We start from the raw sequence: 12,500 nt of genomic DNA on the forward strand, positions 1-12,500 counted from the left end.
TGTTGGTATTACAGACTCAGACAGGGACATGTTGAAAATGCCAGTGAAGACACTTGCCAGTTGGTCAGCACATGCTCGGAGTACACGTCCTGGTAATCCGTCTGGCCCTGCGGCCTTGTGAATGTTGACCTGCTTAAAAGTCTTACTCACATCGGCTACGGAGAGCGTGATCACATAGTCATCCGGAACAGCTGGGGCTCTCATGCATGCTTCAGTGTTGCTTGCCTCGAAGCGAGCATATAACTGGTTTAGCTCATCTGGTAGGCTTGTGTCACTGGGCAGCTTGTGGCTGTGCTTCCCTTTGTAGTCTGTAATAGTTTTCAAGCCCTGCCACATCCGACGAGCGTCAGAGCCGGTGTAGTACGATTCAATCTTAGTCCTGTATTGACTCTTTGCCTGTTTGATGGTTCGTCGGAGGGCATAGCGGGATTTCTTATAAGCGTCCGGGTTAGAGTCCCGCTCGTTGAAAGCGGCAGCTCTACCCTTTAGCTCAGTGCGGATGTTGCCTGTAATCCATGGCTTCTGGTTGGGGTATGTACGTACGGTCACTGTGGGGACAACATCATCGATGCACTTATATTACCCCAGCCGGTAATATAACAGTAGGTATCATACTCACTCTTTTTCCCCATGTGTCCCCAGACGGTAATATAACATTAGGTATCATACTCACTCCTGTTCCCCATGTGTCCCCAGCCGGTAATATAACAGTAGGTATCAGGCTGTGGTAACTGTCCGTTACTGGGAAGACACACCGGTCGAACATAACCAGTAACCTCGACCTCCCTGTCCAGCTCAACCACGCTGATGTCATAGTCGACCACGGCCCGGTTGTAGCGAGGGTGAACAATGATGGATGCTACACCTCTGGTCTGCAAGTAGGGGGAGGGGTGGTCCAGGTTGTTGATGCCCAAGACTACCTTCCATACGTCAGCACTCTCACGCCTGGAGAACAGAGGAAGTGAGATGAACATTAAAGAGGCGTGAGAAAAGGAGAAGAAAGAGGGGGATAGAGAAGGAGAAGAGAGAGATGAGAGTTAGAGAGGGGGATAGAGAAGGAGAAGAGAGAGATGAGAGTTAGAGAGGAGGATAGAGAAGGAGAAGAGAGAGATGAGAGTTAGAGAGGGGGATAGAGAAGGAGAAGAGAGAGATGAGAGGGGGATAGAGAAGGAGAAGAGAGAGATGAGAGGGGATAGAGAAGGAGAAGAGAGAGATGAGAGTTAGAGAGGGGATAGAGAAGGAGAAGAGAGAGATGAGAGTTAGAGAGGGGGATAGAGAAGGAGAAGAGAGAGATGAGAGTTAGAGAGGGGGGATAGAGAAGGAGAAGAGAGAGATGAGAGTTAGAGAGGGGGATAGAGAAGGAGAAGAGAGAGATGAGAGTTAGAGAGGGGATAGAGAAGGAGAAGAGAGAGATGAGAGTTAGAGAGGGGGATAGAGAAGGAGAAGAGAGATATGAGAGTTAGAGAGGGATAGAGAAGGAGAAGAGAGAGCTGAGAGTTAGAGAGGGGATAGAGAAGGAGAAGAGAGAGATGAGAGAAGGGGATAGAGAAGGAGAAGAGAGAGATGAGAGTTAGAGAGGGGGATAGAGAAGGAGAAGAGAGAGATGAGAGTTAGAGAGGGGGATAGAGAAGGAGAAGAGAGAGCTGAGAGTTAGAGAGGGGGATAGAGAAGGAGAAGAGAGAGATGAGAGTTAGAGAGGGGGATAGAGAAGGAGAAGAGAGAGATGAGAGTTAGAGAGGGGGATAGAGAAGGAGAAGAGAGAGAGTGAGAGTTAGAGAGGGGGATAGAGAAGGAGAAGAGAGAGATGAGAGTTAGAGAGGGGGATAGAGAAGGAGAAGAGAGAGATGAGAGTTAGAGAGGGGGATAGAGAAGGAGAAGAGAGATATGAGAGTTAGAGAGGGGGATAGAGAAGGAGAAGAGAGAGCTGAGAGTTAGAGAGGGGGATAGAGAAGGAGAAGAGAGAGATGAGAGGGGGATAGAGAAGGAGAAGAGAGAGATGAGAGTTAGAGAGGGGGATAGAGAAGGAGAAGAGAGAGCTGAGAGTTAGAGAGGGGGATAGAGAAGGAGAAGAGAGAGCTGAGAGTTAGAGAGGGGGATAGAGAAGGAGAAGAGAGAGATGAGAGGGGATAGAGAAGGAGAAGAGAGAGATGAGAGTTAGAGAGGGGGATAGAGAAGGAGAAGAGAGAGATGAGAGTTAGAGAGGGGGATAGAGAAGGAGAAGAGAGAGATGAGAGTTAGAGAGGGGGGATAGAGAAGGAGAAGAGAGAGATGAGAGTTAGAGAGGGGATAGAGAAGGAGAAGAGAGAGATGAGAGTTAGAGAAGGGATAGAGAAGGAGAAGAGAGAGATGAGAGTTAGAGAAGGAGAAGAGAGAGCTGAGAGTTAGAGAGGGGGATAGAGAAGGAGAAGAGAGAGATGAGAGGGGGATAGAGAAGGAGAAGAGAGAGATGAGAGGGGGATAGAGAAGGAGAAGAGAGAGATGAGAGTTAGAGAGGGGGATAGAGAAGGAGAAGAGAGAGATGAGAGTTAGAGAGGGGGATAGAGAAGGAGATGAGAGTTAGAGAGGGGGATAGAGAAGGAGAAGAGAGAGATGAGAGTTAGAGAGGGGGATAGAGAAGGAGAAGAGAGAGATGAGAGTTAGAGAGGGGGATAGAGAAGGAGAAGAGAGAGATGAGAGTTAGAGAGGGGGATAGAGAAGGAGAAGAGAGAGATGAGAGTTAGAGAGGGGGATAGAGAAGGAGAAGAGAGAGCTGAGAGGGGGATAGAGAAGGAGAAAAGGAGGGGAGTATCTCACCCTTCAAAGCAGTGAGCGACAGTAAGGGCCCACTTCTTCCCTATCAGGACACAACCACAGATATGTCCACTAGGATCTGACTGGAGAGAACACTGCCAGGGCCACCTCCCTGGCCTGGACACCCGGCCCCCCAGAATACGCTTATACAGACGCACTGCCGGGCGTAGGCCACAGTCTGGAGGGAGGAGAGAGAGAGAGTCAGTCTGGAGGGAGGAGAGAGAGAGTTAGTCTGTAGACTAGACTACCATACCACAGTCTGGAGGGAGGAGAGAGAGAGTCAGTCTGGAGGGAGGAGAGAGAGAGTCAGTCTGGAGGGAGGAGAGAGAGAGTCAGTCTGGAGACTAGACTACCATACCACAGTCTGGAGGGAGGAGAGAGAGAGAGTCAGTCTGTAGACTAGACTACCATACCACAGTCTGGAGGGAGGAGAGAGAGAGTCAGTCTGGAGGGAGGAGAGAGAGAGTCAGTCTGGAGGGAGGAGAGAGAGAGAGTCAGTCTGGAGGGAGGAGAGAGAGAGTCAGTCTGGAGGGAGGAGAGAGAGAGAGTCAGTCTGTAGACTAGACTACCATACCACAGTCTGGAGGGAGGAGAGAGAGAGAGAGTCAGTCTGGAGACTAGACTACCATACCACAGTCTGGAGGGAAGAGAGAGAGAGAGTCAGTCTGGAGGGAGGAGAGAGAGAGAGTCAGTCTGGAGGGAGGAGAGAGAGAGTCAGTCTGTAGACTAGACTACCATACCACAGTCTGTAGGGAGGAGAGAGAGAGTCAGTCTGTAGACTAGACTACCATACCACAGTCTGGAGGGAGGAGAGAGAGAGAGTCAGTCTGGAGGGAGGAGAGAGAGAGAGTCAGTCTGGAGGGAGGAGAGAGAGAGAGTCAGTCTGGAGGGAGGAGAGAGAGAGAGTCAGTCTGGAGGGAGGAGAGAGAGAGTCAGTCTGGAGGGAGGAGAGAGAGAGAGTCAGTCTGGAGGGAGGAGAGAGAGAGAGTCAGTCTGTAGACTAGACTACCATACCACAGTCTGGAGGGAGGAGAGAGAGAGAGTCAGTCTGGAGGGAGGAGAGAGAGAGTCAGTCTGGAGGGAGGAGAGAGAGAGTCAGTCTGTAGACTAGACTACCATACCACAGTCTGGAGGGAGGAGAGAGAGAGAGTCAGTCTGGAGGGAGGAGAGAGAGAGTCAGTCTGGAGGGAGGAGAGAGAGAGTCAGTCTGTAGACTAGACTACCATATCACAGTCTGGAGGGAGGAGAGAGAGAGAGTCAGTCTGGAGGGAGGAGAGAGAGAGTCAGTCTGGAGGGAGGAGAGAGAGAGAGAAAGTCTGGAGGGAGGAGAGAGAGAGAGTCAGTCTGTAGACTAGACTACCATACCACAGTCTGGAGGGAGGAGAGAGAGAGTCAGTCTGTAGACTAGACTACCATACCACAGTCTGGAGGGAGGAGAGAGAGAGTCAGTCTGGAGGGAGGAGAGAGAGAGAGAGTCAGTCTGGAGGGAGGAGAGAGAGAGTCAGTCTGGAGGGAGGAGAGAGAGAGAGTCAGTCTGTAGACTAGACTACCATACCACAGTCTGGAGGGAGGAGAGAGAGAGAGAGTCAGTCTGTAGACTAGACTACCATACCACAGTCTGGAGGGAGAGAGAGAGAGTCAGTCTGGAGGGAGTGAGAGAGAGAGAGTCAGTCTGGAGGGAGGAGAGAGAGATCAGTCTGGAAGGGAGGAGAGAGAGAGTCAGTCTGGAGGGAGGAGAGAGAGAGTCAGTCTGGAGGGAGGAGAGAGAGAGAGTCAGTCTGTAGACTAGACTACCATACCACAGTCTGGAGGGAGGAGAGAGAGAGAGTCAGTCTGGAGGGAGGAGAGAGAGAGTCAGCTGTAGACTAGACTACCAACCACAGTCTGGAGGGAGAGAGAGAGAGAGTCAGTCTGAGGGAGGAGAGAGAGAGAGTCGGTCTGGAGGGAGGAGAGAGAGAGTCAGTCTGGAGGGAGGAGAGAGAGAGTCAGTCTGGGGGGAGGGAGGAGAGAGTCATCTGTAGACTAGACTACCATACCACAGTCTGGAGGGAGGAGAGGAGAGATCAGTCTGGAGGGAGGAGAGAGAGAGGTCAGTCTGAGGGAGGAGAGAGAGAGAGTCAGTCTGAGGGAGGAGAGAGAGAGTCAGTCTGGAGGGAGGAGAGAGAGATCAGTCGAGGGAGGGAGAGAGAGAGTCAGTCTGTAGACTAGACTACCATACCACAGTCTGGAGGGAGGAGAGAGAGAGAGTCAGTCTGTAGGGAGGAGAGAGAGAGTCAGTCTGTAGACTGACACCATACCACAGTTGGAGGGAAGAGAGAGAGAGTCAGTCTGGGGGAGGAGAGAGAGAGTCAGTCTGGAGGGAGGGAGGAGAGAGAGAGTCAGTCTGGTGGGAGGAGAGAGAGAGAGTCAGTCTGGAGGGAGGAGAGAGAGAGAGTCAGTCTGTAGACTAGACTACCATACCACAGTCTGGAGGGAGGAGAGAGAGAGAGTCAGTCTGAGGGAGGAGAGAGAGAGTCAGTCTGGAGGGAGGAGAGAGAGAGAGTCAGTCTGTAGACTAGACTACCATACCACAGTCTGGAGGGAGGAGAGAGAGAGAGTCAGTCTGGTGGGAGGAGAGAGAGAGTCAGTCTGGAGGGAGGAGAGAGAGAGTCAGTCTGGAGGGAGGAGAGAGAGAGTCAGTCTGGAGGGAGGAGAGAGAGAGAAAGTCTGGAGGGAGGAGAGAGAGAGAGTCAGTCTGTAGACTAGACTACCATACCACAGTCTGGAGGGAGGAGAGAGAGAGAGTCAGTCTGGAGGAGGAGAGAGAGGTCAGTCTGGAGGGAGGAGAGAGAGAGAGAATCTGGAGGGAGGAGAGAGAGAGTCAGTCTGTAGACTAGACTACCATACCACAGTCTGGTGGGAGGAGAGAGAGAGAGTCAGTCTGGAGGGAGGAGAGAGAGAGTCAGTCTGGAGGGAGGAGAGAGAGAGTCAGTCTGTAGACTAGACTACCATACCACAGTCTGGAGGGAGGAGAGAGAGAGAGTCAGTCTGGAGGGAGGAGAGAGAGAGTCAGTCTGGAGGGAGGAGAGAGAGAGAGAAAGTCTGGAGGGAGGAGAGAGAGATAGTCAGTCTGTAGACTAGACTACCATACCACAGTCTGGAGGGAGGAGAGAGAGAGTCAGTCTGGAGGGAGGAGAGAGAGAGAGAAAGTCTGGAGGGAGGAGAGAGAGAGAGTCAGTCTGTAGACTAGACTACCATACCACAGTCTGGAGGGAGGAGAGAGAGAGAGTCAGTCTGGAGGGAGGAGAGAGAGAGAGTCAGTCTGTAGACTAGACTACCATACCACAGTCTGGAGGAGGAGAGAGAGAGAGGTCAGTCTGGGGGGGAGTCAGTCTGGAGGGAGGAGAGAGAGAGATCAGTCTGAGGGAGGAGAGAGAGAGAGAGCAGTCTGAGACTAGACTACCATACCACAGTCTGGGGAGGAGAGAGAGAGAGAGTCAGTCTGTAGACTAGACTACCATACCACAGTCTGGAGGGAGGAGAGAGAGAGAGTCAGTCTGGGAGGAGAGAGAGAGTCAGCCTGAGGGAGGGAGAGAGAGTCAGTCTGGGGGAGGAGAGAGAGAGAGTCAGTCTGGAGGGAGGAGAGAGAGAGAGTCAGTCTGTAGACTAGACTACCTACCACAGTCTGGAGGAGGAGGAGAGAGAGAGTCAGTCTGGAGGGAGGAGAGAGAGAGTCAGTCTGTAGACTAGACTACCATACCACAGTCCTGGAGGAGGAGAGAGAGAGAGAGTCAGTCTGGAGGGAGGAGAGAGAGAGAGTCAGTCTGGAGGGAGGAGAGAGAGAGTCAGTCTGGAGGGAGGAGAGAGAGAGTCAGTCTGGAGGGAGGAGAGAGAGTCAGTCTGTAGACTAGACTACCATACCACAGTCTGAGGGAGGGGGGGTCAGTCAGGGAGAGAGGAGCAATCGAAGGAGAGAGAGAGTCAGTCTGCAGGGAGGAGAGAGAGAGTCAGTCTGTAGACTAGACTACCATACCACAGTCTGGAGGGAGGAGAGAGAGAGAGTCAGTCTGGAGGGAGGAGAGAGAGAGTCAGTCTGAGGGAGGAGGAGAGAGAGAGTCAGTCTGGGGGAGGAGAGAGAGAGATCAGTCTGGAGGGAGGAGAGAGAGAAAAAGTCTGGAGGGAGGAGAGAGAGAGAGTCAGTCTGTAGACTAGACTACCATACCACAGTCTGGAGGGAGGAGAGAGAGAGTCAGTCTGGAGGGAGGAGAGAGAGAGAGTCAGTCTGGAGGGAGGAGAGAGAGAGAGACAGTCTGGAGGGAGGAGAGAGAGAGAGTCAGTCTGTAGACTAGACTCCATACCAGTCTGGAGGGAGGAGAGAGAGAGTCGTCTGGAGGAGAGAGAGAAGTCAGTCTGGAGGGAGGAGAGAGAGAGTCAGTCTGTAGACTAGACTACCAACCACAGTCTGGAGGGAGGAGAGAGAGAGAGTCAGTCTGAGGAGGAGAGAGAGAGTCAGTCTGGAGGAGGAGAGAGAGAGAGACAGTCTGGAGGGAGGAGAGAGAGAGAGTCAGTCTGTAGACTAGACTACCAACCACAGTCTGGAGGGAGGAGAGAGAGAGAGTCAGTCTGGAGGAGGAGAGAGAGAGAGAAAGTCTGGAGGGAGGAGAGAGAGAGTCAGTCTGTAGACTAGACTACCATACCACAGTCTGGAGGGAGGAGAGAGAGAGGTCAGTCTGGAGGGAGGAGAGAGAGAGTCAGTCTAGACTAGACCACCACCACGTCTGGAGGGAGGAGAGAGAGAGAGTCAGTCTGGAGGGAGGAGAGAGAGAGACTCAGTCTGGAGGGAGGAGAGAGAGAGAGTCAGTCTGTAGACTAGACTACCATACCACAGTCTGGAGGGAGGAGAGAGAGAGAGAGCAGTCTGTAGACAGACTACCAACCACAGTCTGGAGGAGGAGAGAGAGAGAGTCAGTCTGTAGACTAGACTACCATACCACAGTCTGGAGGGAGGAGAGAGAGAGAGTCAGTCTGGAGGGAGGAGAGAGAGAGAGTCAGTCTGGAGGGAGGAGAGAGAGAGGTCAGTCTGGAGGGAGGAGAGAGAGAGAGTCAGTCTGGAGGGAGGAGAGAGAGAGAGTCAGTCTGCTAACTACAACCACGTCTGGAGGGAGGAGAGAGAGAGAGTCAGTCTGGAGGGAGGAGAGAGAGAGTCAGTCTGTAGACTAGACTACCATACCACAGTCTGGAGGGAGGAGAGAGAGAGAGTCAGTCTGGAGGGAGGAGAGAGAGAGAGAGTCAGTCTGGAGGGAGGAGAGAGAGAGTCAGTCTGGAGGGAGGAGAGAGAGAGAGTCAGTCTGAGGGAGGAGAGAGAGTCAGTCTGTAGACTAGACTACCATACCACAGTCTGGAGGGAGGAGAGAGAGAGAGTCAGTCTGGAGGGAGGAGAGAGAGAGAGTCAGTCTGGAGGGAGGAGAGAGAGAGTCAGTCTGGAGGGAGGAGAGAGAGAGTCAGTCTGGAGGGAGGAGAGAGAGAGTCAGTCTGTAGACTAGACTACCATACCACAGTCTGGAGGGAGGAGAGAGAGAGAGTCAGTCTGTAGGGAGGAGAGAGAGAGTCAGTCTGTAGACTAGACTACCATACCACAGTCTGGAGGGAAGAGAGAGAGAGTCAGTCTGGTGGGAGGAGAGAGAGAGTCAGTCTGGGAGGGAGGAGAGAGAGAGAGTCAGTCTGGTGGAGGAGAGAGAGAGGTCAGTCTGGAGGGAGGAGAGAGAGAGAGTCAGTCTGTAGACTAGACTACCATACCACAGTCTGGAGGGAGGAGAGAGAGAGAGTCAGTCTGGAGGGAGGAGAGAGAGAGTCAGTCTGGAGGGAGGAGAGAGAGAGAGTCAGTCTGTAGACTAGACTACCATACCACAGTCTGGAGGGAGGAGAGAGAGAGAGTCAGTCTGGTGGGAGGAGAGAGAGAGTCAGTCTGGAGGGAGGAGAGAGAGAGAGAGTCAGTCTGGAGGGAGGAGAGAGAGAGTCAGTCTGGAGGGAGGAGAGAGAGAGAGTCAGTCTGGAGGGAGGAGAGAGAGAGTCAGTCTGTAGACTAGACTACCATACCACAGTCTGGAGGGAGGAGAGAGAGAGAGTCAGTCTGGAGGGAGGAGAGAGAGAGTCAGTCTGGAGGGAGGAGAGAGAGAGAGAAAGTCTGGAGGGAGGAGAGAGAGAGAGTCAGTCTGTAGACTAGACTACCATACCACAGTCTGAGGGAGGAGAGAGAGAGAGTCAGTCTGGAGAAGGAGAGAGAGAGAGTCAGTCTGGAGGGAGGAGAGAGAGAGTCAGTCTGGAGGGAGGAGAGAGAGAGAGTCAGTCTGGAGGGAGGAGAGAGAGAGAGTCAGTCTGTAGACTAGACTACCATACCACAGTCTGGAGGGAGGAGAGAGAGAGAGTCAGTCTGGAGGGAGGAGAGAGAGAGTCAGTCTGTAGACTAGACTACCATACCACAGTCTGGAGGGAGGAGAGAGAGAGAGTCAGTCTGGAGGGAGGAGAGAGAGAGTCAGTCTGGAGGGAGGAGAGAGAGAGAGTCAGTCTGTAGGGAGGAGAGAGAGAGTCAGTCTGGAGGGAGGAGAGAGAGAGAGTCAGTCTGTAGACTAGACTACCATACCACAGTCTGGAGGGAGGAGAGAGAGAGAGTCAGTCTGGAGGGAGGAGAGAGAGAGAGTCAGTCTGGAGGGAGGAGAGAGAGAGAGTCAGTCTGTAGACTAGACTACCATACCACAGTCTGGAGGGAGGAGAGAGAGAGTCAGTCTGTAGACTAGACTACCATACCACAGTCTGGAGGGAGGAGAGAGAGAGAGTCAGTCTGGAGGGAGGAGAGAGAGAGAGTCAGTCTGGTGGGAGGAGAGAGAGAGAGTCAGTCTGGAGGGAGGAGAGAGAGAGAGTCAGTCTGTAGACTAGACTACCATACCACAGTCTGGAGGGAAGAGAGAGAGAGAGTCAGTCTGGAGGGAGGAGAGAGAGAGTCAGTCTGTAGACTAGACTACCATACCACAGTCTGGAGGGAGGAGAGAGAGAGAGTCAGTCTGGAGGGAGGAGAGAGAGAGTCAGTCTGTAGACTAGACTACCATACCACAGTCTGGAGGGAGGAGAGAGAGAGAGAGTCAGTCTGTAGACTAGACTACCATACCACAGTCTGGAGGGAGGAGAGAGAGAGAGTCAGTCTGGAGGGAGGAGAGAGAGAGAGTCAGTCTGGTGGGAGGAGAGAGAGAGTCAGTCTGGAGGGAGGAGAGAGAGAGTCAGTCTGGAGGGAGGAGAGAGAGAGAGTCAGTCTGGAGGGAGGAGAGAGAGAGAGTCAGTCTGGAGGGAGGAGAGAGAGAGAGTCAGTCTGTAGACTAGACTACCATACTACAGTCTGGTGGGAGGAGAGAGAGAGAGTCAGTCTGGAGGGAGGAGAGAGAGAGTCAGTCTGGAGACTAGACTACCATACCACAGTCTGGAGGGAGGAGAGAGAGAGAGAGTCAGTCTGTAGACTAGACTACCATACCACAGTCTGGAGGGAGGAGAGAGAGAGTCAGTCTGGAGGGAGGAGAGAGAGAGAGTCAGTCTGGAGGGAGGAGAGAGAGAGAGTCAGTCTGTAGACTAGACTACCATACCACAGTCTGGAGGGAGGAGAGAGAGAGTCAGTCTGGTGGGAGGAGAGAGAGAGTCAGTCTGGTGGGAGGAGAGAGAGAGAGTCAGTCTGGTGGGAGGAGAGAGAGAGATCAGTCTGTAGCTGGAGGAGAGAGAGAGAGAGTCAGTCTGTAGACTAGACTACCATACCACAGTCTGGAGGGAGGAGAGAGAGAGAGTCAGTCTGGAGGGAGGAGAGAGAGAGAGTCAGTCTGGTGGGAGGAGAGAGAGAGTCAGTCTGGAGGGAGGAGAGAGAGAGTCAGTCTGGAGGGAGGAGAGAGAGAGAGTCAGTCTGGAGGGAGGAGAGAGAGAGAGTCAGTCTGGAGGGAGGAGAGAGAGAGAGTCAGTCTGTAGACTAGACTACCATACTACAGTCTGGTGGGAGGAGAGAGAGAGAGTCAGTCTGGAGGGAGGAGAGAGAGAGTCAGTCTGGAGACTAGACTACCATACCACAGTCTGGAGGGAGGAGAGTGAGAGAGAGTCAGTCTGTAGACTAGACTACCATACCACAGTCTGGAGGGAGGAGAGAGAGAGTCAGTCTGGAGGGAGGAGAGAGAGAGAGTCAGTCTGGAGGGAGGAGAGAGAGAGAGAGTCAGTCTGTAGACTAGACTACCATACCACAGTCTGGAGGGAGGAGAGAGAGAGTCAGTCTGGTGGGAGGAGAGAGAGAGTCAGTCTGGTGGGAGGAGAGAGAGAGAGTCAGTCTGGTGGGAGGAGAGAGAGAGAGTCAGTCTGTAGGGAGGAGAGAGAGAGAGAGTCAGTCTGTAGACTAGACTACCATACCACAGTCTGGAGGGAGGAGAGAGAGAGAGTCAGTCTGGTGGGAGGAGAGAGAGAGAGTCAGTCTGGAGGGAGGAGAGAGAGAGAGTCAGTCTGTAGGGAGGAGAGAGAGAGTCAGTCTGTAGACTAGACTACCATACCACAGTCTGGAGGGAGGAGAGAGAGAGAGAGTCAGTCTGTAGGGAGGAGAGAGAGAGAGTCAGTCTGTAGACTAGACTACCATACCACAGTCTGGTGGGAGGAGAGAGAGAGAGTCAGTCTGGAGGGAGGAGAGAGAGAGAGAGTCAGTCTGTAGACTAGACTACCATACCACAGTCTGGAGGGAGGAGAGAGAGAGAGTCAGTCTGGAGGGAAGAGAGAGAGAGTCAGTCTGGAGGGAGGAGAGAGAGAGAGAGTCAGTCTGGTGGGAGGAGAGAGAGAGAGTCAGTCTGTAGACTAGTACCAACCACAGTCTGAGAGAGAGAGAGAGAGTCAGTCTGGTGGGAGGAGAGAGAGAGAGTCAGTCTGTAGACTAGACTACCATACCACAGTCTGGAGGGAGGAGAGAGAGAGTCAGTCTGGAGGGAGGAGAGAGAGAGAGTCAGTCTGGAGACTAGACTACCATACCACAGTCTGGAGGGAGGAGAGAGAGAGTCAGTCTGGAGGGAGGAGAGAGAGAGAGTCAGTCTGGAGGGAGGAGAGAGAGAGAGTCAGTCTGGAGGGAGGAGAGAGAGAGTCAGTCTGGAGGGAGGAGAGAGAGAGAGTCAGTCTGGAGGAGGAGAGAGAGAGAGTCAGTCTGGAGGGAGGAGAGAGAGAGAGTCAGTCTGGAGGGAGGAGAGAGAGAGAGTCAGTCTGGAGGGAGGAGAGAGAGAGAGTCAGTCTGGAGGGAGGAGAGAGAGAGTCAGTCTGGAGGGAGGAGAGAGAGAGAGTCAGTCTGTAGACTAGACTACCATACCACAGTCTGGAGGGAGGAGAGAGAGAGAGTCAGTCTGTAGACTAGACTACCATACCACAGTCTGGAGGGAGGAGAGAGAGAGTCAGTCTGGAGGGAGGAGAGAGAGAGTCAGTCTGGAGGGAGGAGAGAGAGAGAGTCAGTCTGGAGGGAGGAGAGAGAGAGTCAGTCTGGAGGGAGGAGAGAGAGAGAGTCAGTCTGTAGACTAGACTACCATACCACAGTCTGGAGGGAGGAGAGATAGAGAGAGAGTCAGTCTGGAGGGAGGAGAGAGAGAGTCAGTCTGGAGGGAGGAGAGAGAGAGAGTCAGTCTGGAGGGAGGAGAGAGAGAGTCAGTCTGGAGGGAGGAGAGAGAGAGAGTCAGTCTGTAGACTAG

General features: G+C 53.1%; 1 protein-coding gene across 1 annotated transcript in view; it reads right to left on the minus strand.

Moving 5' to 3' along the window:
* Window positions 1-12,500, minus strand: part of corin (corin, serine peptidase) — a 122,359-nt gene that overhangs the window by 4,206 nt on the left and 105,653 nt on the right. Inside the window, exons 17-18 of the mRNA XM_045221717.1 lie at window positions 2,794-2,968; window positions 674-945 (exon numbers count right to left, since the gene is read on the minus strand). Of these exons, the coding sequence (XP_045077652.1) occupies window positions 674-945; window positions 2,794-2,968 (447 nt within the window). The remainder of the gene's footprint in view (window positions 1-673; window positions 946-2,793; window positions 2,969-12,500) is intronic.

This window comes from Coregonus clupeaformis, chromosome 8, assembly GCF_020615455.1.
Source record: "Coregonus clupeaformis isolate EN_2021a chromosome 8, ASM2061545v1, whole genome shotgun sequence".
NCBI lineage: Eukaryota > Metazoa > Chordata > Actinopteri > Salmoniformes > Salmonidae > Coregonus > Coregonus clupeaformis.